Source organism: Perna viridis, chromosome 4, assembly GCF_037379345.1.
Source record: "Perna viridis isolate PV_CMFRI_1.1 ecotype Kerala chromosome 4, ASM3737934v1, whole genome shotgun sequence".
NCBI classification, from domain to species: Eukaryota; Metazoa; Mollusca; class Bivalvia; order Mytilida; family Mytilidae; genus Perna; species Perna viridis.
In genome coordinates, this window is record NC_142448.1 from 35,235,652 (window position 1) to 35,259,285 (window position 23,634).

Here is a 23,634-nt window from a genome sequence, read left to right on the forward strand (position 1 = left end):
TGAATCAGAAGAGCTTGGTCTTTAATCTAAATTTAAGTCGAACTATATATTATATGCAATTGAGCTATTGGACAGCATAATGAAATATTGACAAAACAGCTCTAGTAAAATAAATAAGAAGGCATCTATAGTTCTTTTTATCTGTTTGCTTAATATTTTGATGTGCCCGAATCTACTGTCTCCTTTTAGCATCTTTTCATTCCAATATACTTCCGGTTGCAGGTACTTTGAGTCAAAACAAAACCGCAAGGTGTTGTCTTTGTTAATTTAACGTCGTTTTTTACAGTCATAAAATTTCATAAATTATGTTATGATTGGAAAGGAAATACCTTAAAGCATTGTACTGTCTTACAGTTTTATTTTTAATACGTTCTTGGCTTGATCCATGAAAATTTGACAAAATGTTGATTTGCACATGTCAAGGATGGGCTCAGTATGGGAATACCCTTGGATATTTTCGTATTAATTTCTCAAATTCTTAGAGTAGAATGTACGATTTTGGATGCTCTGAAACTTTTTTTCTGTATGGTACACGTTTGCTACTTTTTTTCTAAATATTTTGGCACTTTGAGATGTAGGAATAGGAGGTGTACAGGCAGTAGCTATTGTATACTCTGTTTCCACTATATCATAGGTCCCACTGTATAACGGTATGACTAGATTAAGAATATGCAACAATACACATTTTCAGTAATTTTTGTGCTTGACCTAGGGACTTAAGTGTAAACTTTGAAACCACATACTTGTCAAGTTTTTATCAAGGATATAATGATAAAAAATAAGGACCTATTCAAGATTTATATGTACTTTTCAGCCATTTAAAAAATTTTATGGGGTAGGGTCTAAAATGTGTAACCCGTACCTATACGAACTTTTCCATGTACCCAAATAGTGTTTTGCTAAAATATTCATTCTTAAAGTATGTTGACAAACTGAAAATTGCATGAGATGTGAAAAAGTCTGTTTCAATTCATTTCTCATCAAGGAAATGATGTATATTTTTCTGATATTTCTTGTTTGGTCAGTTTTCTGAAGTCAAAAGGTCTAAAATGTGTAACCCAAAGTTACCATATCCAACTATTTATTGACTGTTTCTCACTATTCTGTCTGATTTTTACGTATTTCAAAAATCTTTAAGAGGTTAAAACTTTACCTTAAAACTTTGGATAAAGTTTTGAAAGATTTGATATTGTTTTAAAAAAGAAATGATTGAGTTTGATTTCCATACCATACCTAGAATCAATCCCACGTACCAGCAAATCATGGATACCATCTTATCCAGAATGAAAAACAATGTCTTATAAAAAGAGTCTGATGCAATTTTAATTTATCGTCGATGAAAATTTTTATAACATTGTAATGTTCTTATGTCAAATACGCATTTTAGACCTTATTAAAACAGAAATTCGAATAAAATCAATTTTTTCGACAAATATTTTACAAATCATTAATTCTAGCCTTACCATCATGTCAGTTTGCAAATGTGTATCAACTTTCAGCTGGAAGTAACAAGTAATAATGAAAAAATTGTCAAGATAGTATTTGGGTATGGGGAAAAGTTGGTACAGGTATGGGTTACACATTTTAGACCATACCATTTTATGGTTATGGTCATGAAAATTGCTCTCAAACTAAATGATTATGAAATAGTGATTTAAAAGTTATCATGATCCATTGAAAAGTTGTTGAAGTGCATCCCTACAAATTACCATTGCAAGCTTTTTGATTTTAATCAAAATAGTTTTAGAGAATTTTCTTTTCAATACAGTGATACAATTGGAAACATTTTGTAGGCATAGAAATTTACCTTACCTTTTTGCAAGAAATTATTGTGCGTAAAGGATGTTGCATTAGAAAAGTAGGTTTGGTGCAATGAATGGTTAGATTTTGTACTAACTTCAGACAAACTAAAAATCCACTTTTCCTCGGTCTAGAAAACAGTTAACTACCATGATACAGTGAGACCCCAGTATACATGTAGATGATGCTTCATAGGTGCATTTGGTTAACTTGCATATAACCCTGAAAGCTCATGCAAAATTGGTTCAGCTATCTTTATATAACATCTTTTAAACTACCATATCATGAAAGTTGAAAATTCTTGCAGGACATCCAGTCCACCATTTATGAAACTTTTGTCGGACTGAACACATTTATGCCAGACCATACTATTGGGGGAAAAATTAACAAACGCCATATGAGGCAATGGGTGATACCTTTTGAGTAGAATTTCTATTATATTTTGTTCATGCTTTCCCTATATATTTCACACGACACCGCCATGTATATTGATTTAGTATGGGGCTGTTTCATTGCATGATATTACTGAGTGACCAATCAAGTCACTTCATACAAATAGGAAAATCATTCCGGTGTTGTATGAAATAATTGCTGGACATTCGGTCCAATGGTAGAAATGGAAGTATCATACCAACGCAAATATTAACGGTCTGGTCCGGCACTTTCGTGAAGACTGCAATATATAAGAACTGACCACGAAAAGAAAGATTTATGTCAGAGAAAAGAAATCCTGTAATGTAAATAAAATACCAGAAAAAGGACTACTGCATGCTCATTTTTATTAGAAAAAATAACCTGTCCCCTGGAAAACATCTGGCACTCCTAATGGAAGGAAAATCAACATACATGTAGCATATAATTAACAAATTTTTTGGGGTTGTTGTCCTGCTTCATTTTAAATATATATATAGCATCATACATGTGTAAGGATACATTTAGAATTAATTTCACAAATTTGCCCTTTAAAGTAAAGTTATTTTAACTTATTTCAGGTGTGTTTAATTGGACTTAAGAAAATGGAAATAAGGAATGAGAAATAAATTCTTCAATGGGAATTATTCAGCCCTGTTTATTGCTGGTGTTGCTATTAGCTGTTGTTCATACTGGTTTGTTTTTACTTTATTTCACTTCATTTTGAAAGAAGAAATACTTGTTATGAATAGAAAATTAAATACATGATGTACATGTATCATCAATCACAAGACCAATAGGAGAGTTCACAATCTCATCAGTGATGTCATATTTGCATTTATCATTAAATGTCAAATTGGTTGGCAGATAAACAACTTAACAATTGACAATTTTAGTAAAATCATCCCAGTTTTCAAAACTTCATAACTTTTTTATTTTATGTTTAATTTTGGTTCTGTAAAATGTTTTATTTAGATGAAATAATTCATTTTTGGTTTGTAAATTTATCATTCTCTTACTTGAAAAATACGTTTTTACTTATATTTCATTATAATACAATCCTATATCATTGTATTTTAAAGTTTAATTCTACACAGCATAATCACTGAATATTTATCTGAAATTGCAACTGATAATAAGAGTTTTATTTGCAGATTAGGGAACCGAAATAATTTTTCAATAAAGATAAATAAAAAAGTTATGATGATTTAAAGTTGATGCCTCATGCCACTCCATGGATTTTTTTGCAAGCAAATCCAAATCACAAATAAGTGATGACATCATCAAGAACACTCCTAAATGGATTAAAATGACAGTACAAAAAAAACTTCTGAAATTTGACAAAGTGACTAAAATTGACTGCCTAAATTTCCAAGAGCCATGGTCACATTGTTATTATAACTTGGCATAGGAACTTCAGTGCTTAAAGCTTGTTATTATTTCAATTTCTTGATAATGGTATACAGTTTTATAAGAAAAAGAAAGCTAGTGTAACAGTGATTTACTGGTAACTCATGACAACTCGAATCACTTCTTTATTTTACATGTATTTTCTTGTGAATTTTCTTACTTTCATTAAACATGCTGCTGTAGTCAAAGTTAAGTTATTGATGTGAACTGTTGCTATGAAATCTTCACAAGCAAATTGTGAGAAAAGTAATGTTCTGAAAATGCCAATAAAAACACGAAAATTCACAACTAAATTGTTTGCTGGCATTAAATTATATATGTATATACATGTATATGTTTGTCTTTTCTCAACCCTTTAGTATCTTCAGCCTGTCAGAATGGTGATTGTGGATGGAAAGGATCATGTATCAACAATGTTTGCACATGTCCTGAGAATTATACCTTAGATTCAAATCAATATGATTGTGTTCAAGGTAATTCAATATCACTATAGTAAGCACCGTCCTTGGCACCACAAAGCATGAAATATTACAAGGCTTAGAATCTTCTCAACAGTTTGTGACATTAAAAAACTCTTAAGAAGCTGATTGGTGTACATTTATAACTACACAACTGTCAACCAAAATTTTAATTTCTCCACTTATCATAGTGGAGTCACTCGTGTTCTTCCCAGTCAATACTGGGATATGTGAAAGAATTATTTTCGTGGGGTACCAATTTTCATGGTTTTCATGGGTATGGCAAACCACAAAATTTAGTTCCCAACGAAAAAGGTGATTTTCATTGACGTGTATAGTGAAAACCTCAGAACCACGAATTCAAGAATCCACGAACTTGTGTTTCTTCCCTAATCCACGAAAATTGGTATCCACGAATTAAAGTACCTTCACAGTAAATTGCTCCATTTCTATACTTTTCAATGTTTATTTCTACTCAATTACTAGAATTTTGTTAATCTGCTAGAACCATAAAATATACTTTGGTATAAAGACACGATTACAGACAATTTTTGATATGGAGACTCACTGTAGAGAGTGGAGACACTATGACTCCACTCATAATATCTCCACTGTGGACAGTAGTGTATGTTATTTCAGAATGTTCTGAGATTTAAATATTTTCATGACCAGGGCCTATGTACTACATGTACACAGAGAAATAAAAATTATCAATTTTTTTGGTGAAATAGAGAAAAATGATGTATTTTTTTCATCAGTCACAAATAAATCAAAGAATATCTCTTTATCAGGTTGTAATAAAAAAGGTTCTTATTCTCTTCTTTTTTCTAATGTTGGTGATAAGATTGTAAGACAGTGGATATTTGTTTTTTAGTTTTTGCTCAAATGAAATTTACCCTCTGAAAAGAAAGAAAATGGACCAAATAATAAAAAAAAACTTTTTAATTGTAGAATGACAACAATCCAGTTTGTGAATTTAAATAATCCAATTAAATTATACATGGTTATATAAAATATTTCAGAGCCTTATGTATTCAAGTAACACAGATCATATTTTAAAATTTTATAATTTTCCTATATCAGTTTGGTTTAAATATTTATTGACTAAATTTTAATCTTTTATTGAAGATGGGTGTTCACAAGATGGATGCTTAGAGTGTTCATCACAGAATAGTTGCATCAGGTATACTATATCATATTATTTTCATTGTCACTATACTGTGGAAGACCTATGGAATGTTGGGTGCCACTTTTCTTGGTTTACTTTGCAAAATTTGGGCAAAACAAGTATTTAAAGTCTGGGATAGGAATTTACAGAAGTGCTGAACTCCAATTTCTGTGTATACTCATTGCATTTGTTAATTCATTTCTGAATAATTATACTGTAGAAATCTCTCAATCTGAAACAAAGGTCTGGAAACTTTGGCCACCAATTTTGAGGTATGAATTATATTTAAAGTTACTACTGAGTATCAACCACAGTAATGATGACCTCACTTATCTTGTGGTAGTGTGCTAGTCTCAAGGTCACGTGTCTGATCTCTGGCCGTATCATATAAAAGTCTTATTAAAACTGGTAGTCTCTGCCAAGCAGTGGGAATGTGCGAGAAAGAGTAATGACAGGTTGGCTCTCTGTCAGAATAATGTGTCCAGTTAAGGTGACTTCCCAATCTGTAGACTGTTGCTTCTGTGAGATAGCACAATAAAAATCTGGTTATTACTTCCAAAAATCTTCTCAATGGAAACTACTGGATAGAATTTAATAAATGTGTTTGGCTCTTCCTTAGGATATCCTGCACAAAGTTTTGGCTTCAGTTTTTGATCCATGGAAAAACATGGCTGCTGTTACTTATTAGAACAGAGCATTTTCCCTTATATCTCCAAAAACATTAGGTTTGGTTAAATTCTGACTTCAGAGAAAAGTGTTAAACATATTGAGATCTATCTTTGGTTATATTTTTGTAAAATCAGTTGACACCTTGTTAAAATACTTGCCTGTTTTCAGTTGACACCTTGTTGGAATACTAGCCTGTTTTCAGTTGACACCTTATTGGAATACTTGCCTGTTTTGAATTATTTTTGGAATACTTGCCTGTTTTGAATGATTTTTGTTTTGCTATTTTTGATGTTATTGTTTAGACAAAACATCTCCATAGAAACTACTGGATAGAGTTCTATGGAAGTTACGATTGTTCCTTAGAATACCCTGTACATAGTGACTATTTGAATATTTTATCCATGAAAAAAAAAACATTGTACAGTTCACCGTATCAAGCCAGATGAGGGATTCAGGCTCGTTAGAGCCTATACTTATGTATGATCAGTACCGACCTCTTTCAGAGCCTGAATTTGAATTTATACAGATATCTGATACAATAGATTTGATACTTTTTTTTGTTTTAGGTGCTCTAAATTTATTGATGAATTAACCAGAGAATGTTTAGATAAATGTGTTGGTGAAACCAAGGTTGTTACTGATGGCAGCCTTCAGGGAAATGTTTGTAAGCGTAAGTATTAACATTGTTAAAGGTTAGGCCAGTTAAAAAATAATGGATTTTCATCTCTGCCCACCCAATGTATAAAAATGTTCATGTCTGTGTCTGATTGAATACAACTGTGGTATTCATCACAACTGTGGTATTTATTGCATATGTACATTGTACATAAAATTTTATTACATACCTCTATTTATGGTTGAATGAAAAGTATAGTTTGAAACTCAGTCCACCTATGAGTGGACAATAGTGGGGAGGATCGTTTCTCAGAATATTTCATGTGAAGAATGTTTAATGTACATAAATCTATCTTTGCATTTGTGTGCATGAAATTTACCTACCGGTAATTTGTTTCTTACCTGTATATATCAAGATTCATGAGTATGAGTTTTAAAGTTTAAACATGGTCAGTGCTCCATAAGTTCAGAAACTATCTTCATTCCAATGGAAAATTTAGCATGAAAAATTAAGTATAAAAAGAAAGATTTTCAAACTGAAAAATAATGAGGCTTCAATTTAAAAATGCTTCAAGCAGATATTTTTTTTAATTTGGAATTATTTTTGAATTTATAAAATGACAAAGGATATAATTTGTTAAACTTACCTTAACTAAAAGGGTTAGTCATGCCGGCATGGCTCAGGAGTAAGGTAAATTGAATAACGAAAGGCTAGGAAAACTTACTACTAACCCCTGTAGTCATGGTGACATGACTACAAAAATCTACTATGTGTTCATTGACTTTATTACAATGAAACAAGTGGCAAAAATTTCTTGAAATTTATACATTTTGCTTTTTTTTTCAAAGTAACACACTGAATAAAATTTCAAGAAATTTAAATGAGCCAAATAAATTTTAGAGATGTTAGGTACCCCCTTAAATCAAGAATAATTCCAAATTCTAATAATACCTTGTTTTTATATTCTATAGAAACAGAATCTACAGACAGTACAGAACTAATCATAGCTGTAGCTTGTGGTGTAGCTGGAGGTGTACTTCTATGTATTATTGTTACTACCATATTTTACTGTCATTACAAAAGAACAAGGTAAAGATACAAATAGTTACCATAGTGACTTAAGAAAAAAATTTTGTTTGCCGTAATTTGGTTTCCAGAATGATTTAGAGCCATTGCTTGCTTACCATTGCTTGGTTGCCATGGTGACTTTAGAAAATAGTTTGTTTTCTATAATTTGGCTTCTAAAGCAGAATAATGTTTTTTTAAAAAGTCAAATTAGTGTTAAATTAACAGAGTTATAGTAATTGTGGATATTATAAGTGTGGTTATTATAGGTTATTGTTGATCTTCACAGATAAAGAACAAAATTTTGTTAAATTAGTGAAGCAAGTGGCATGCTGTTTTACATAAAGTACACTGTACACATTTAACAATATACATACAACAAAATGAATCTAAGTGTAAGAAATTCAAAAGCCCTAAACGCTTAGTCTTCTGTTCTTGTATTGTAGTTGTTCTCAGTACTGTAATTGGTCTTTCTATTTTGATTTGCTTGGTTTTTTTTTTTTGATAACTCCTTGTTGACTATTTTAATTTTGGATGTTGATCTTATTTTTAATTTTGTTCTCATGCTAGAGGGATTGAATTTAAGAAATTTTTCCACTAGCTAAATTTAAGTTTTTTGGATTATTTCTGGACTTAACCTATATGGCAACATATGGAATTCCACTAGCAAATTTTAGCAAGTGGAAATAATTTCTACCAGCAAAATTAAGTTTCAACTTGCATTTAGCAAGTATTTCCCCTTAAATTCAATCAATGTGCTACTGACGAGTGGTTACACCTTGAAACACATGTACAGCATACTGCTATTTACAATGGTATTACTAGATTGGTGTGTTTTGTGGTGTTTTGTAAAATTGACCGTCATAAATTGAATTTGTTTGATATTCTTGTAGAAAAAAGATCAACTTACAGCAGAAAAAATACAAACCACAAAATATGCAATTAGGGAATCTTACCCAGGTATGTATCTCCTTATTGATCAAGATGCAGCTTATTATTCAAGAGAAAAAGACCCATTTTCACTCATTCTCATTACTATGCATATTTGTAAGATATTGTTCGAGGGATGTTTTTGCTAGTAAAATTTGATGCAAAACAGTATTCTTGCTTCATGAAAGGATTACAAAATAATTGATTACATTTATTTTTAATCAATTTTATTCGGTTCACTACATTGTGTATGAAGATCATCTTGGTTTCCTGTTGCCACTTTCAGGCCATGTTTATGGATTTTGATATACATGTACTTGAATTGTCCCATTGTTGATGCTTTAGTATTTTTTTTTTTGCTGATATTTTTTTCCAAATGAAGAGCTTCAATGAAGAAATGCTGTGCTTTTCAGAGATACTGCCCCCTAGGTATTCCAAACCAGTGATTGTGGTAGTATGCAATGCTTGAAAAATAGTTTCATTTCTGAGAAGGTTTTTGAAGGTTAGTTAATGAGTAACTTTGGAAGCAAATTGCCTGACCTACATCTAGATTAGAAATTCAGAAATTTAGATTTTGACAGTTTTTTTCTTGTTTTATCTAAACCCACCTATTTTCAATTTTAGATACCTGTTTTTGAAAACAAAGGTTTTGGTAAGTAAGTTTTATAATAGTACAAGATGGTCAATGATTTTACATTATTTATCCTTAATACATTTCAGTAGGGTATAGAAAGCAGAATATCACCTGGAATTAGATTCTCAAGATGTTATATAAGGGTTAGTGTAAAATCTATTGTAAGTTTTGATATCCCAATGTGCTTTTCTTTGTTCTGACTTTTGATCAATTTTATACATGCAACTTTTTGTGAAATTTACCACCTGGCATGTAATTCTTCAGTCGAACTCCTAGAAAAAATATATTTTTTTGCATTTGAACCTATTTAAGACAGCAAATATACTGGTACTGATTTACTTTGTTTTCAATGGTGTTGCATAATTGATGTACAAGTAACATGGTTCTATTTGGAAGAGTTTTGATAAATTCCAAGTATTACAGATGCAGAAAAATGTTGACTTTATTGTAAAAAAAGATGCCTACATGTACATATACAAAAAGCATTGGGAAGGTTGATAGTAAGAGCCAAATAGATTCTTGGTAATATAGCCTAAAAAATTTCCTCCAGTTTAGTTCTTTGATTCCATGTTATTTTGCAGAACTTGAGGGGCTACCTAACATATTCTCTAAAATTTATTTGGCTCATTTAAATTTTCTTGAAATTTTATTCTGCATTTTACTTTGATAAAAGAAGAAAAATATTTAAATTTTAAGAAATTAACACATGTTTCAGTGAACATATAGTTAGCTTCATCAACAAAACTTTTGGTCACTAAGATGCTTTGAGTATTATATTAGAATGTCACAAAATAAAATGTTTTGCTGATTTTTTTTTGGATTTATTTCCCTTAGGTGTTGTGTACCCTCTTATACTATTTTTGCATCCTTCAGATATACATGTATTATAATGTCATACATTTGGGGTAAATTGTTATTTACTTATATACAATTTGTGCTTTATGCTTTAATTTCAAAGCTTTACTTATTTTTCAACTGGATTTCTCTAAATCTAAATCCTTCTCCATTTTTATCATTTTATAATTATTTATAGCAATATTGACACTGTAAGATAATTTTCTGTCAATGTAATGTAAAGTAGATATCCCATTGCTTCCATAACATAGCAGAAAATTTAAAGCGATATGGCTTTAAATTAGATTGATTTTCTGTCAATATCATTCAGATCACTTTTGTAAATCTAGAGGCTTCATACATTCTTTCTAACAAGAACATGTTTTAACAGGAAAAGGGAAGAAAGGCCACAAAAATGGTATTTAAAAGCTGTAAAGTTTACTTTTTTGCACGCTGTATTTATGCATACAACATGTAATGCTATTAGTTCTTACACCTAGGCCCTAATTTTACCACACTTCATAAGACATATAATAGCAGTTAAACATTATTTTAATACTGTTTTATCTATTTCTCTCTTTATATAGCTTATTATTTTAATTCACTTACATTTATTTTGTGATTACGATTGATCTGTATAATGAATTTTATATGTGACAACCCCCTCCTAGAAGGCATAGATAGTAAACTGGACAGGTGAGGTTTTGATTTCAGATCTCTATCGAATACAGATTTATATTCCTGTAGAATGGTGGGATGTTTTAAACTCCTCCATTTTCTAGTCAGCTACCTGTTAGGTGATTGTCATAATAACCCCCACCAACAAAGTTTTTGGGAGTATATTGGAATCACCCCATCTGTCGATCTGTCCACATTTTTTTTAAGTGTCACTCCTCAACCGCTCAAGGAATTTTTATGAGACTTATAGGATGGTTGGGGATCATATTGCGATGTGCACGAAGGAATGTAGTTACAACAAATGTACTGTCGGAGGCTTCTAAGGGAAATAATTCAATTAAAGGCCTTTACATGTTAAAACCTTGTAAGGGCAAATCCTCCTATTTTTATGAAATCTTATCTTCCAAAGGGAGATAATTGAATCTACAGGTTATATATTTAACTTCATTTTAAACGAGGGGGTATTCTCTTTGTGAGATTGATTACAGTATTTCTTGTTTCATCTCTATATCCTGAACATCATTATTGTATGAACTCTATTCTGATATAATGTGCTTCAAACATCTTCAGACCACACCTGTGTTAAAACGACAATAAACAAATGACATAGGACTGTCTTATTTCCAGCATCATTGATAAGTTTTACAGGTTTTACCCAAATTGTTCCACAACGGTTTCTTGGTTTGGGCAATATATATGTTTCATCTGTTCATAGGCATGAAGAAACTATAATCAAAGTAATTCACAGAGACTTAATTTTATCTTTGTTGAACCACGGCCTGGCCATGTATGTCATTATTATACACTATGCTACACCTTTGGGTAAGATATGGCAACATCAATGGCAAAAGCCCATGGTAAAACAATGATAAAATTTGGCAATAAATACAAAAGTACCAATCATATAGAAATTGCTAATTTTGGTAAGCTGGACACATGTTTCAAGAAATAATCTCTCATAAACAGCATTAGAACTAAAATACTAAGGAATTTTAAGATTAAAATATAAATTTTATACAAGAAGTCAAAGGAGCTACATTATTGTAGCCCTATGTTTAATACAAGGAGTGAAAAAAATTCTGATAAACAGTGGTAATTAACTCGTATGTTTTAATTATCATTTAGAATGAAATTGAATTATTAAGTTATTATTTTGAGGGTAGATAAAAATATCAAATTAAATCTACTTCTGACTCCTCTTCCTCCTTCCCAAGTTCTCTAATTTCCTCTACACTTGTGTTATGTATGTGATGAATTCAAATCTTTAAAAATGTACCTTACTTAAAATCTAACTTGTATGTAATTTAGCAATTTTTATTTACTTTTCCTGCATGTTAGTTTCCTTGTGTTCATTTTCAACCGTTTATTACTCTTATTAGTGTTAGGCACAGACCAATTGATTTTCAGGTGGGGCTTGGATTTTATAGACAAAGTAATCTTGTTATTTCCATAAAAAGTTAATGATTTGGCCAGCTTCTGGTGTGAAAAAAAAAGTATTCTGCCCTTTAATTTGACCATTAAAAAAATATTTAAATAAATCTTATAGAGAAAAATAATTTGGCTTACATGAAACTCTACTCCTAGAAAAATTAAATGTTTTTTATCTGATGAATTATAAGCTGAGCAGTTTCTTTTTTATCACATGTATTTCCACTTTTTTTTCCAAAACAGGGGAAAAAAGTAAAGTTACGTACGTCACTTAATTTTTTTTTCATTTTGTTTTGTTTTTGTATTGCTTGAGCCATTAGCATGAAAGTTTTATTTTATTTTACTGAAACTGACCATTTTATGATTTGGAGTGATTAATACTATATTTTTTCATGTACTAAAACCTGTATGAATCATTTTGTTATAACTACATGTATGTTTATATTAGTTTTCTTTTCCTTTTCAGTAGCTATTTTGTTCATGTTTATATTTTATTTCCTAAACATCACTTATGTAACCCTTTTTTACATCCTTTCACATCAAGTGACGAGGTATTATATGATACCTTCAGAAAAGTTGTGTGTCCGTCTGTCCGTTTTCTGAGGGTTTCCAGATGACTACTTTAGAACAGATTAATGAATATTTTGGCAGCATTGCACTGTTGTTAAGTACCATAAAATACAGCTTATGTTTAATTTTCAACAAAATTCAAGCTGTGGTTTTGGAATTTGGCCAATTGAACATTTTTCACCATTACATGGCAGGGTATCACTTAATGTTTCATGAATGCCCTATTTTTAAGAGAACTGATCCTTCTTGAAAAGTTAACTATATCAATAGTCCTGTGGTTCAATCGCTGACTAAGTGATACCAAAGACTTTCAAATTGGTAGTCACTGGTTGACTGAATGTCAGAGTAGTTTGTCCGAGGGGAATGACATGCCTACCTTCGGGCCTTTGCTTTTATGAGCCAGCACGTTAAAAATCTAGTTCAGCACACCAGACTAGTATACAGCAGACACTATTCAGTTGATCACTAGTTCTTATCCTAAAAAATATGAAATTTCTGACAAGACATTAAACTACAATCAATCAATCAATCTAACAAAGTTACAGTACTCCTATGTTAGTGATTTTGTATGGCTTACATTACCCCCAGTTTCCCCTGGTGAAAGTTTCCCAATTATTAAAAAAAAATGGGCTCTAGATTAATCCCAAAAAACTTATACCCTGTTGGAAGTAGAAGGATAAGATATGGTGTTTCTGTTCATCATTACACTGATTAAATGTTTACAACCTGACTTAATCATGACATTCTCTATAAAATTAATCATTTAAACTACAAAATCAAGGTCTTGTACAGTTATTGCAAATTTTCTAATATAAAAAATGTCAAATATTTCAGTTGTGGATCCAGATAGGGTGCAAGGAGTTAGCACCCACCCTTCTTATTGAAACATTTGTCATGTGCATGTGTAAAATTGACAAAAAAATGTAGTATATTGTCCTAGGACCCCCTTTTTCTAAACAACCTCAGCTGGCACCCTCCTTTTTAAAATGTCTGGATCCGCCCCTGCATATTTTCCCATTAAAACAAGGGTAAGGTAGGTTTAAAAAAAGCCAACAACATCACTGTTTATGAAAATGTAATGAAGGCTAACTTTAAAACTTATTGTATTCATAGTAGAACATTGTAAAATGTAGCATTGAACTGGCTGACCTTGTAACCACCAGTGAAGTGGATGTTTTGTCAAGTCTTAAATCACTCCACTTCAAACTAGCTTAAATAGAAGCAATCAAATTGAATTCAATATAAGCAGCACAGCTTATATTTTTGTATATTGAAATTCACGATAAATATTTAAATTTTTTATTTACTAATTTCATCACCTTGGACTTCTCTATAAATTATTGAATCTGAGTAAAACATCAATATTCACAAAATTGATTTTTCTTAAAGATTGAATTGCAAGCCATATTTGGCAATTCAATGTTAGCTTGTCTTATTTTACAAAGATGATTTCCAGTTATTTGGTGATTTGATCTCCTCTGTTTATTATTAACATTATCTGGATGCATATCTGACCCTAGGCATATCTGGCAAATCGGCTTTAATATCTTGAGAAAATCAACCTCTCTGACAAAAAATTTAAAAATTTCATTGTAGCAATGATGGCTTAAATTATAATGGAATTTTCATGTAAGGAATAATACAATCATAATTAATTAAACAAATAAATTGTTAGTATCGGTTTTGTTTAATTGAGATATATGTAATAAATTTCAAGAAAGACAACTCTATCTGAAGGTACAACCTAAGGGAAATTGCTGCTATAATTAATGTGACTTAACTACCATAGACTAATTATTTTCGAAACTCTTTTTTGTAGAAAATGATGCAGGTGCTGTGATGGGGTCAAGTGCAATAGATAATGAAAACTACTACAAAGAATTACAGAAATTACAGCCGCAAGCCTCTACGCTGTTAACATTACTAAATAATATCCGAGCTCGTCTCAGATCCATGGATTTAAATGATCCACGAGTTCCTACATACAGGTATAGGCAAGGAATAAAATATAATCTCAGTTAGTATGTAAGGCAAAAATAAATTATATGTCTGTTTTCTGATACCTTCCCTATTTTATTATTTTTTGTGCCTATCCTAAACATTTTATGGTCATTTCAGTACAAGCACTGTTAAAGTCTAGACTGGTTCCCTGTTACTTCAAGGTAAAATGTTTTTGAAAAATGAATAATTTCCCTTACTAGAGTGGGTAAAAATTTGTCGGTTTCAAAAATGATAAACATTGTATAGTGTTAAAATCATGTTTGCTGGTACCATTTTTTATGCTTTTCTGTCAACTGCAAAAACAGTGAAAATTAGAACACCACAAAAATTAATTCATTTACATTATTTAGGGTATTAGACAATCACCCTTCCCGTCTAGGTCAAACCTTCACTCTCCTCCCCTTGATAGTTTGTTTTCACTAATCCTGTATGTTAATCATTGTTTTGTTTCAGAGGTGTGATCCACCAGTTATGTAGAGTATTGGTGCTACTAAACAAGACGGATCCTAGAGCAAGTGTTCCTTCTGATGCTCCTGGCCTACTGCAATGGGCTCAACAGATGTTAGAGGATTATCATATGGATTTACAGGTAGCTAATATTAGCACTTTCACAAGTGAGAAGATCACCTGAGTTGTCTAGTGGTGGTGTAGCTAGAAGTTTAGGGGTTTGATTCCTGGCCAAGTCTTTCCTATGGCATGTAAGGCTTAAATTGGTAGTCATGACAGAGTGATGACAGGTTGGCTTGGAGTCCAAGTAATGTGTCTGAGTGGGATGACATGTCTACCTGTGGGTCATTGGTTCTGTCAGCTAGTGTAATAAATGTTCCATTCAGCATGTAAGACTAGCAGGGTCTGTTTGATTGATTAAATGTTCTCATTCTGAAATTAATGAAGTATCTGCCTGAAGATGTTTAATCAAATAGATGTCTAGGTAGGAAATATGTCTTACTTTATAGGCAGCACCACAGAACACTTGTATGTTCTTTTGGAGATTTGTATTTAAGTTTAAATAGTTGTCACATATGACCCAGTAATTGACAGCTACTCTAAATTGAAAGACTGTGTTTATAACTTAAACAATTGAAGTTTTTCTGTGACATGCATGTAGTTTTTCCACTGTGTTCATACCTGTAAGCGAGGGGGTTCTGAGTTTGCGAGGGAACCCTCCCCCTCTAGGAGACAAAAAAAAGAGAAAAACTGCCAAAAAAAATAATCACTTTAAATTCATTAAACAATATTAAAGTCTAAAAATGTTCATCCAAATAACTTCCCTCCAAACCCCCCTAAAAATGTTCTGGCTACTAGCCTGGTAATGTAGTTTTTAGCTTTAGTAATATATATTGTTTATAATAAAGTAATATTGGAAGAAAGGTGAAATATATATATGTTTTATGTAATTGAAACATTGAAGATTCTCTTTAATTTCAAAGGATCAAAATACCCACGCTGCTGAAGAAACTTCTATAAGCAAAATCTCCTACATCGATGTCCCTGTAGACAAACAGAACAAACCACATCAGTATGCAGTACCGCTGATCAACAATGCAGTTAAGGAAGAAGTGTCGTCTCCTGTCCACCATCATGTGCCTCATCATCATAGTCAGCCAAGTTCATTGTCACAACATTCCGATACGGGGTACTATAGCAGCACACCTGTTCCTGTGGAATATCGTAGCAGCACTCTGCCACATGCACAGATTCATTCCTCATTCACAACATTCACATCCAAAAAATCAAAAAAGCAAGACCCAAGGCTTGTTCGTAGCTCCACCAATATTGCACATTATCCTAGAGACAATTCTGTGGGTTACTTTGCTAACGGACGTTATTATGACCCAAGCCCTGCTAAGTCTGAGATCTATGCACCTGCCAGCTCTTACAGTGATCGGGAAAATAGGGTCATGTCCACATTCATATCTGATCAGCCTCAGGAGCCTGGATCCCGTTCATCGTCAGTGTCTTCGCTTTATGTCGAGTAGGTCTTGTAAAATTATTTAAAACTTTAATTCTGAGACAGGCAAGTTTTTAATATATTTGTGTGTAGGTGTGTAGTGGAACTGATCGTTTGTAATAGCAATGTTATAGTAAAAATTAGAATGTGATTTTAACAATCCAAAACAAATTTAATTTCTACTAGGTTTTACAAAATTAGCTTGTAACTTCTTATTGAGTTTTACCATTCGGTTTTGTTCAAAAATTGAAAACCCATGGCTTTAACTTCCAAGTGGGTGATCATTTGTCATTTTACTAGATAATTTTGTTTTTCATCTTCACAACTAATTCACTTTCATGAATGAAAATCTTAGTACGAAAGTCATTGGTTTACTGTAGTTTAGTTTTTTTGGTTTTTTTGTGGATATTAATTTTCATGGTTAGAGGAAAAAAGACATTTCGTTGGATACTTTAATTTGTGGTTTGTGCCAGTGAGTCAATAAAATTTTTAATAATTTACGAATTTCCGGTAAATTATCACTGAAGCAAAATACTTTTGCTCAAGATTTTAGACGACAGCTTTGTAAGTATTTAAATCATTTAAACATTAGAAAAAAAATTTTGAACATGTTTTAGCACACTAACATTAAAAAGAAATTAGAGCCTTGTTGCATAAGTTATTTTGATTATGACTGAAACATGTGTAATACATCTGTCAGGAATTTAAGACAATACATCTGTCAGGTATTCAAGACTCCTGTTCTCATTTTATGGACTGCAAGCTCAGGCCTCTGTTTCCGACAGAGCGTGAGGCTCTATCTTAAACAGAGGCCTGTGACTACAAGTGAAGGTTCTGGTTAGTCAAAATTTTTGTAAATGAAAAACTTGAGGAGCCATTACTAGTTGAATGGCAAACGGAAAGTGGTAAACCCAGAGTTTACCAAACGTCACTTTTATGATAACCGCTTTCTGAGGAAATTGGCTTAAGGTAACTCAATAGCCCTTAGGTGATTTTGGGCCATTAAACAATTGATATTCTGTTTAATTCAATAATTAAGAGTGACAAGGGTGACAGAATGTTGACCACTCGATATGGCTTCCCTTATCACATGACCGAGATGGATTAAACTGAGTAAACATTCATCCACAGAAATAATTATTTGTGGGAACTTTAATTTTGTGGTTCAGCATTATCTGTGAAAACCATGAAAAGAAGTACCCAACAAATAAAAATGAAACCACAGTATGTATGTAAAATAAAAAATAGTAACTACACTTGTTAAAGCTAACTTTCATTTAGAAACAACTTACTGCTTTTACGAACAAATAAAAATGCAATCATTCTTTTTTTAAATTTCAGATTAAATTCATATTTCATACCTCTAATTCCTGTTTTTTTTTTTATTTTGTGTATTATATCTACCATGTATATAGGGTAATTAAGTACCATTCTGTATAAGAATCAGGCAATGGATGGCATATCATTTTTCTCAATTTAGTCATTTTTGACTAAAATATATTCAGTACATCTAGAAAACAACCAAAAAGCTATTTAAGTTTATTCTGAAGCACCTGTGACGTAGATATTTTTTGACTGCTTAAATAGGCAAAGAGTGTGGGAAAATTTTCTGCCATTTTTCTGTATTGCATTTCAACTAAATTTGACCCATTAATATCTTAAAAAGGCAAATTTTACAAACATTTTGATGCTTATTTCTGGTGGTTATCGGGTATAATTAATTAGTTAATGAAATAAAATCTGTGGTTTTTTTTTCCCTTCATGTGTCCCACCTTATGTACATTTTGCCCGATTCTTAGACGGAGAAGTACTTAAATCACCAGGAAAGTAGCCCATTATACAGTATGATGCCATTTTCAGAAATGTACATTGTATAAGATAGTACTTATTTTGTGGTCAATTTTAATTATTTGTCATCATTTAATTTTTTTTTCATTTCTAGTGCCGAAGATAATAATGATATGGAAAGTTTAGCAGATGAAATTTTACCTTTTAATCCAGAGGAGGCCACAGATCCTGTAGAAGTTTGAATCAATGTCTTGCAGATGCTTAGAAGTTTGAATCTGAATCTGATAGCTGCTTGGGAGTTGAAGAAAGAATCTAACAGATGCTCTGAAGCTTAAACAGGATTTTTTTTTAGACTTTTGTGATATGTATATAGAAGTTCTTTTTTTATTGGTGCAAGATTTTATGTGATAGGATTGATGTATCATGACAAGGAACGATTTCCGGCAGGAAGATATTTACCCTTGCTTTTTAGGTGTTTTCTTGACATTACTAGGTACATTGTTGGTAGACATTGATTTTAATGCGTATGCATGCTGCCAAGAAACCTCCTTTGGTTATATTTAAGACATTATTGCCTTTTATTTTAAAGTAATAATCCACTTTGTCATATCCTGATTTTACCAATTTGGTTGTATTTTTGCTGTAAGTTTTTCTCAGATTTTGGCAATTTCTGCTTTTTTGGTTGCCTTTGAAGTAGAGGTCTGACATCTCAATAAAAATATAAGTTCATAATGTTTGGTATGCATAATGACTAATATTGTCATAGTTGGTTTAACTATTTATAACTGTGGGTTGTTTCATCTTCAAACTTTACAATAGTTAACTGTCAGTTTACTAACAAGTAATGTGGGTAGCCATGTCTTATGTTGTATCTTCGGGTTTGAGTGTTATATAAAAAAAATTGTGCATGTAACCCAACTCATTGTGTCAAGGGTTTATACTGATCCTCATACCAATTAGTTCATTTGTCCTAATACTTATGGATTTCTGATGTTTATTTATTCAACCAAATCTTTTCAGACATGAATGCTGTTTATCATGAAATGCTGGACGACAAGCTCGATTACATATTTTGTACTGCATCACAAGTTCAGGTGTTTTAGCCTTCATTAAAAAAAAAATAGGATGCAGGTTTTCTCTTATCACAAGATCTAGTTTAACATTTGAGTCCAGTAATTAAAACTGTGTTTGGTATTGAAAGGGTAATACATTTGCTGTCACTATACTTTTTTTGTATATATTCATTCATACCTAAAATATTTGGTTACACTTTACTCAATTTTCTTTGAGCAGAAATATCACTGAATAATTGAAAAAAAAAGTCATGAATCAAATTTAAGAAATGTATGCCTATGCTTATGCTTAAGTATTATTCAAGTTCAGAGATTAATGTATCCAGTTTTCATGTTTAAAGTGTCATTTTTTAAGACTACTAATGGTGAAGGATTGATTACTAGTATATTATCCAAATTTGCTGTATTTGATGGTATTGAATGTCTACAATATTAGCAATATAGAGGTTAGAACTGTGACAATACACCTACCTCACGATAGGATACATATTGTGATATAAGAGTAATCAAGGGAAGAGAGAGAGATGTTGACAGTTACAATACATTTCGATATGATACGCAACAGCATGTTGTCCTTTATATTTTCTTCTTTTGAAAAGAAAATATTCAACAGATTTAAAATTGATGAATTTTGTTGAAGCCGGGTTTCATTCTCAGAGTCTATAACTAATTTTAAAAAAGATAATGGATTTTTCCTCACAAGACATGTCCTACTTTTTTATTTGCTTGGTAATTTCATCAATTGTTTGGAAAAAAAAGTTGTATTTTGACCTTTATTGTATCGTATCAAAACCTCAGTCAGATATATCGTATTGTATTGTGATACATGGATATTGCAATGAATTGTTTCCTCCTCAATAAAGGTACACCTGAAATAATGTAAAAATGAAAATCCAATTAGATATGGTGTACATGTTCTGCTTTTTTATTTTTATGTGTTTTGATGGATAAATACTGGTATAGAAACTGCATCCCTCTGTTTGTAAAACTCTGAGATATTTTTTTTTTTATTATTGATACAGTGATTCTCTGTTGGAGAAAGCTTTTTTTATTTTTGTTTTCTTCCAGTTTTTCATTTTTAAAAAAAAAAACCAAAATGGAAGACATTTGCATGCTATGCTGCTTATTTTTTCAAGGGCTATTCCCATGTTGATGTGTTTTGGTGTAACAATGTCCCAAAAAGGGAAATAATACTTCATACTGGGAAAAGAAAATTTCCACAGAAAATTTTTAAATTTTATGTGTATAATTTGTGTTATCTATATGTATAAGTGTATATATGTTTTAATCATGTTCTCCTTCCTTTTACTTACAACATGTACATGTATGTTTATGATAAAATGAAACATGTATGATATTTCTTATTTTAAATAATATTATATGTATTATTTATTATACTATCACATATATTACTAAACTACATTAAACTGTCAACATCTGTGATGTTGTAAACAAAGTAGGAATATTTACCAAACAATATAAAGCACACTCTTAAAATGCTTATACAATGAACTGTTCTAAACCAATACCTAGATAAACCAGTAACTTATGTAAACCAGTTTTCACATGATCTTCTGAAGTCCCATCATATCAATTTCACAACATTATGTACCTGTTCAAATTAAAAACCTGTTCTAACCAAACAAAATAGGGTCCATTTGGACAGGTCTCATTGCAGTGAGACTTGTCTAAACCATGGATGTGATTTTTCCACGGATTCGCTGATTTGTCATTTGTTAAATTTGTATATTTTACTGTTTATTTACTTCCAATTTTGCCAATTTCTGGTTCCCGGTTGTTCCTCGTTTTTCAACCATGTCTAAACTGGATCTCTTTCAGACTGGCAGATTTACTTTATTTCTGGAGGAGTTTTGTTTTGGTATGATCGAAGTTCATTTAACTGATAAAAAAACAAGGGTTTAAATTAGCACTGTTCTGTGGTCTATGACCCTCAATTTCATTTCAAATTGAGATTTTCCTCAAATCCTTCCACAACTCAAATTTCGAAGAATCAGATCACTTGAGATTGAAGATTTTAGGAAAATCACAGGACTTGAGGATATTCTCAACTAGATTTTTTTACAGAACCCAGGCTGGGACTTTTTTCTCTTGAAAATAAACTTGAAAATCTGTGAAGGAACTTCAGACAAAGCTTTTATAAATTAAGTTTTTAGACAGGTTTTTTTGTTTTGTTTGGTTTCTCAAGGTTTAGTTTAGATTGGTTACATTGTACGTCTTATGAATCTAATGTCTCCTTAATTTTACATATTATGGACAACTTTTAAAATGTCAAACTGTATGGGAATACTCTCAGAATTAGAATATCTTTCTAATGCAGGTATTAGAATTTGTTCAGATGGTACACAAATTGTATTAAGGTATAAGAAAATATAATACAATTTAAAGATATTTATTTTTATCAGTATTTTTTATCATTTATTTGAAGGTTTTAGAATTTTGTTTATGATATATTTATCAAAAATTGATTATTTTTTTTATAATTTAATTTAATTATCCATACTGTTACATATTGTATATTGTGTTTTATTTTTGATCTGTCTAAGAGTCAAGCAGAGGCCAATTGCTCATGAAACAACCAAGTTTACTTTGGTGTATTGTCTAAGAGTCTTGCAAGAGCCAAATATTTTTTAGCTATCAAGTTGAATTAGGTACATTTAGACTGGATACTTTCCCTAACCAAGTTGCATTTACATGTAGTTTCATGTTTTTTTTACATGTATGTCTGTCAGTCTTTTTTCGTGACACACAACGTCTTCCTATTTCATGTTGGATTTGTGCATGATTCTTAATAGAAAAATGTACTGAATTTTATTTGATCAGTATTTAAAACTGATTATATTATTCTCATAAATAGAATCAGTTTTTTCTTAGTTAGAAGTGATACCTGATACATTGATTTGACAAGAGCAATATTGATGAAGAAAAATTATTAATTAGTGGGGCTTTGAAAAAGATAGATAAACAAACAAACAAAATAGAAATTAAAAAAAAACAAATTTTGACATAGAAATCTTTCTACATGTATTCATAATTCAATGAACCTATTATGCAAAAATTATTGTTAAATAATTAGAAATGCTTTCTTTTACACTTCTATCAATTAGAAATTATTGTTTATTCAAAAATCAATGAAAGTATATAATATTTTGTTATTTCATTTATATAAAAGATAAAAATATAACTTTTTGGGAAATGCCATGTATTGACAAAAATCTTACTGAAGGATATAAAGACACAAATTGGAGGTTGTTTTGACAGTGAGAGAGCTTCAAATATTTCTTATCAGGTTTGAATTTTAGTTTTGTTGATATACTTGTGTACTTTATAAATAGTTTTATTTTTCAAATTTACAAAACATGGAGAGAAAAAATGGCTGATCAGAAATCCTATATGTAAAATTCAGGGAATCATTTCAGTGTTGTTAAATCAAAAGTTATATTCTTTCAGCTCTGTTTTTATGTTTTTTTTTTAATTCTAAATTGTATTTACATCTGTATTTATTGTTTTGCTAGCTTATCTTACATGGTTTAGGTTGTGAATTACTACTGTTGTTCTATGTAATTTAGTTTTGAATTGCTACTATTTGTATATGTGGTTGTGAGCTGCTGCTATTGTTCGGTACAGTTTGATATATTTAATTGGTATTTTAGCAGATATGAATGGATTTTAAATTTACCTCTTTTAGGTTCTTCTGAATATAAAACCTGTCTTATAAAGCGGAATATGTTGTTTTGTTATCAAAATACTCTTATTTTTTTAAGTATCAGTCATCCTAAGTAAGGATGTATGTCCTTATATTTATATATATATTTTAATTTATATTGAATTAAAGGAGGTAAACCTAGTGTAAGGGACATAAATCTTCAAATCAGTGATATGTTTGTATGATATTCAATTTCACCCAAGTCTGTCAAGCTTCCATGTGAAACAGAATGAAATCAGTCCAAGTTACTTTGATGCTTCCATAAAATTGATGTAGCATGCTGAATACAAACATTCCGATGATTTGTAAGAGTTGTGTCCCTTGCCTTAGGTCTACCTCCTTAAAGGAAATGAAATTATAAAGGCTTTTGCTTTAGAACAATTGCAAATTGATTTAGGATTAAAATAATGATATGCTGTAAAGAAG

General features: G+C 31.0%; 1 protein-coding gene across 5 annotated transcripts; it reads left to right on the plus strand.

The window, feature by feature from the left end:
* The first annotated feature begins 192 nt into the window (after window positions 1-192).
* On the plus strand, window positions 193-20,876 carry LOC148619884 (uncharacterized). 5 transcript variants are annotated; one of them, XM_088580262.1, is made up of 13 exons: window positions 193-222; window positions 2,793-2,906; window positions 3,981-4,094; window positions 5,208-5,262; window positions 6,483-6,586; window positions 7,504-7,621; window positions 8,491-8,557; window positions 9,152-9,179; window positions 10,387-10,413; window positions 14,491-14,659; window positions 15,126-15,261; window positions 16,103-16,647; window positions 18,566-19,532. In XM_088580262.1, the coding sequence occupies exons 2-13, from the start codon at window positions 2,849-2,851 to the stop codon at window positions 18,651-18,653; spliced, it is 1,509 nt and encodes a 502-aa protein (XP_088436388.1). In that variant the 5' UTR covers window positions 193-222; window positions 2,793-2,848; the 3' UTR covers window positions 18,654-19,532. The 5 variants fall into 5 exon arrangements, with proteins under 5 accessions (XP_088436388.1, XP_088436390.1, XP_088436387.1 ...); XM_088580261.1 differs by having other exon boundaries at window positions 204-250; window positions 18,566-20,876; XM_088580266.1 differs by having other exon boundaries at window positions 206-250; window positions 16,103-16,308; window positions 18,566-20,876.
* Window positions 20,877-23,634: the final 2,758 nt, after the last annotated feature.

Excerpts from the sequence above, each read along its gene's own strand:
- LOC148619884 (XM_088580262.1), top strand. The coding sequence starts at position 2,849 with ATGGGAATTATTCAGCCCTGTTTATTGCTGGTGTTGCTATTAGCTGTT. Across the intron at positions 7,622-8,490 it reads TGTCATTACAAAAGAACAAG|AAAAAAGATCAACTTACAGC; the intron begins GTAAAGATACAA and ends ATATTCTTGTAG. Across the intron at positions 14,660-15,125 it reads CCACGAGTTCCTACATACAG|AGGTGTGATCCACCAGTTAT; the intron begins GTATAGGCAAGG and ends GTTTTGTTTCAG.